The 2,224-nt window shown below is 70.0% G+C and overlaps 1 protein-coding gene across 1 annotated transcript in view; it reads right to left on the bottom strand.

The window, feature by feature from the left end:
• KIF26A (kinesin family member 26A) overlaps nucleotides 1-2,224 on the bottom strand; it is a 25,561-nt gene that overhangs the window by 23,133 nt on the left and 204 nt on the right. The window contains 1 exon segment of the mRNA XM_077776531.1: nucleotides 2,020-2,224. This exon segment is cut by the window's right edge and continues 39 nt beyond it. Within this exon segment, the coding sequence (XP_077632657.1) occupies nucleotides 2,020-2,224 (205 nt within the window).

A 2,224-nucleotide genomic window follows, 5' to 3' on the forward strand; every position in this document is an offset into this window, starting at 1 on the left:
GCGCGAGGCAAACCCTCGGCGCGGGCCGCTCCCGCCCCACCGGCCCCCACGGTCAGCTCGCGTCCCTCCTCTACCTCCTGGGCACCTCGGAGTGAAGGCCGACCTCTCCCTCTGCCTGGCATTCGAAGCCCCTGCAAGACATGCATTCAGCCCCCTTCCCAGGTAAGGAGCCCTCTGGCTATTCCCAGGGGCCCCACCCACCTTGCGCTGGGCCCACCACCTCTGACACAGCCTCTGGGCCCAGCTCAATGCCACTTCCCCCAGGAAGCCACCCAGCTCTCTTGAGCTGCCTCCCCAGCTCAGTGCTGCCCCAGGGCAGCCCAGGGCCCAGCCAAGAGGTACCGGGCACGCGTAGCGGGGCCGGCCTCCCCCTTCCTGGCCTCACCGGGACTTAATAAAGGAGGAGTCAGAGCGGCAAGGCTGCACCCAGGGCGCATCACCACAGCAGCCAGAGGCTAGTTCGAGACCCACGTTCTTCCTGAGCCCCCACACAGCCCATCGCCAAGCTGCCAAGCGCCAGGGAGGCCCTGAGGGCGGCGTGCCCGCCCAAGGCCTGGCCCCAGCACCGGCAGGATGGCGAGTGGGGGCGGGGCAGGGGTCTGTCCTGCCTCGGGTTACGTGTGACTTTGTCCCAGCAGCTGGGGACCCTGCCTGTACCGCCGCGCCCGCAGCCCCCGCGGGCACAGTCCACGGGGAAGGTCTATCCGCTGCTCTAGTCCAGACGCACTCGCTGGGCAAGCTCGTGCGGGGGGCTCTGTGCGACCCGAAAGTGGAGCAAGCAAAGCCAGTCTCCATAGCGACCCACTGATCTCTCTGCCCCTGGGGGTGAGGGACACGGGGCAGCAAGGGGGCTTCTCCACGTACCCACAGCTGCCCGCGCCGCCACTGCAGCATCCAGTGCAGCATCAGGNTCCCCCACCACAGTCCTCTCTCCTGATAAGGCTCCCCTGCTTCACACCTCCAGGAAGGCCTCAGTGCTTCACACCTTCAGGGAGGTCTAGATGTTTCACACCTCCACCTCCAGGGAGGCCTCCGTGCTTCACATCTTCAAGAAGGCCTGGATGCCTCACACCTCTACCTCCAGGAAGGCCTCCGTGCTTCACACCCCCAGGCCTCAACACAGAAGGCTCCTTCTGCCTGGAAGGTCCTTCCTACTTGTTTGCCTGGTGAATTCCTACCCTCGGGCTCTTAGCCTCAGTCCTCGACTAAACAGACGGGCACAGCTGAGGGAGAAGGCACCCCTGAGGCTTGGGCAGAGCTGCCAGGTGCATTCTGGGAAAAGGCTTCCCAGGACGGCAGTTGACGCCCCCTCAGTGTCCCTGGAACCCCGAATCCAACGGCCCCCACCTCCCAGCTCCTACCCTGGTACCCTTCCTGCTCCACGGAGAACTGGGGGCCTGCACACCCCGGGGAGAGACCCCCGTCCGCCAAGCTCTGGGGCCGCCCGGCTCCGCCCTCCAAGCGGCTTCGTCTCCACCTGTGGGGTGACAGCGGCTGGGCTCCGGCCCACGTCCATGGCCCGCCAGCGCCCAGGGCCGGCTCCACGGAGGGGCAGCACGCGGGGTGCGGGCGCCTGATGGGGAGCCCTGGGGTGGGGCGCCGGCGCCGGCTGCAAAGACGCGGCGCTGAGAGACGGTGCGAGTGGGCGGACGTCCCCACCGCCTGCAGGCCTCCCCCACACGCCAAGCCCTGCTGCGCGGGCCACGGCCTTGGGGGCGGCCGGGACGGGGAGGCGCCGCCAGACCCCCTCACAAGGTGTTCCCTCCGCCACGGGCGCCGAGAAGGAGGGTCCGACCACGTCCCAGGAGCCCACCTGTCGGCCCGCGGGCGCTGCGTGGATCCGCTGCCCCCAGGGCCGTGTGAGGGCCCTGCCCGCTGCGACGGGACGTGCGGGGGCCTCCGCCCGTGTCCACGGCCCCCCTGCTTCGGGGAGGGCTGCTGGGTCCACACACGTGGGCTGCGGCGCGATGTGGCCGGGGACCCAGGAGGCTGGCGGCCCCCCCCGCCCAGCGGACTCACCAGGCACGACGGCGGCAGGAAGCTGTTGACCCTGGAGACGCTCCACATGCCCTCCAGGCACTGCTGGGCCTGGATGGTGACCGTGCTCAGCGCCCCCCCGAGGCCAGCAGGCGCCACCGACACCTGGACGCTGGGCCCAGGCGGCCAGGCGGGTCCCCTCCTCCGGTCTGGCCCCGCTCGGCCCGGCTGTCTCCCGGCCGCGCCC

This window comes from Crocuta crocuta, unplaced genomic scaffold (genome assembly GCF_008692635.1).
Source record: "Crocuta crocuta isolate KB4526 unplaced genomic scaffold, BGI_CrCroc_1.0 scaffold8, whole genome shotgun sequence".
NCBI lineage: Eukaryota > Metazoa > Chordata > Mammalia > Carnivora > Hyaenidae > Crocuta > Crocuta crocuta.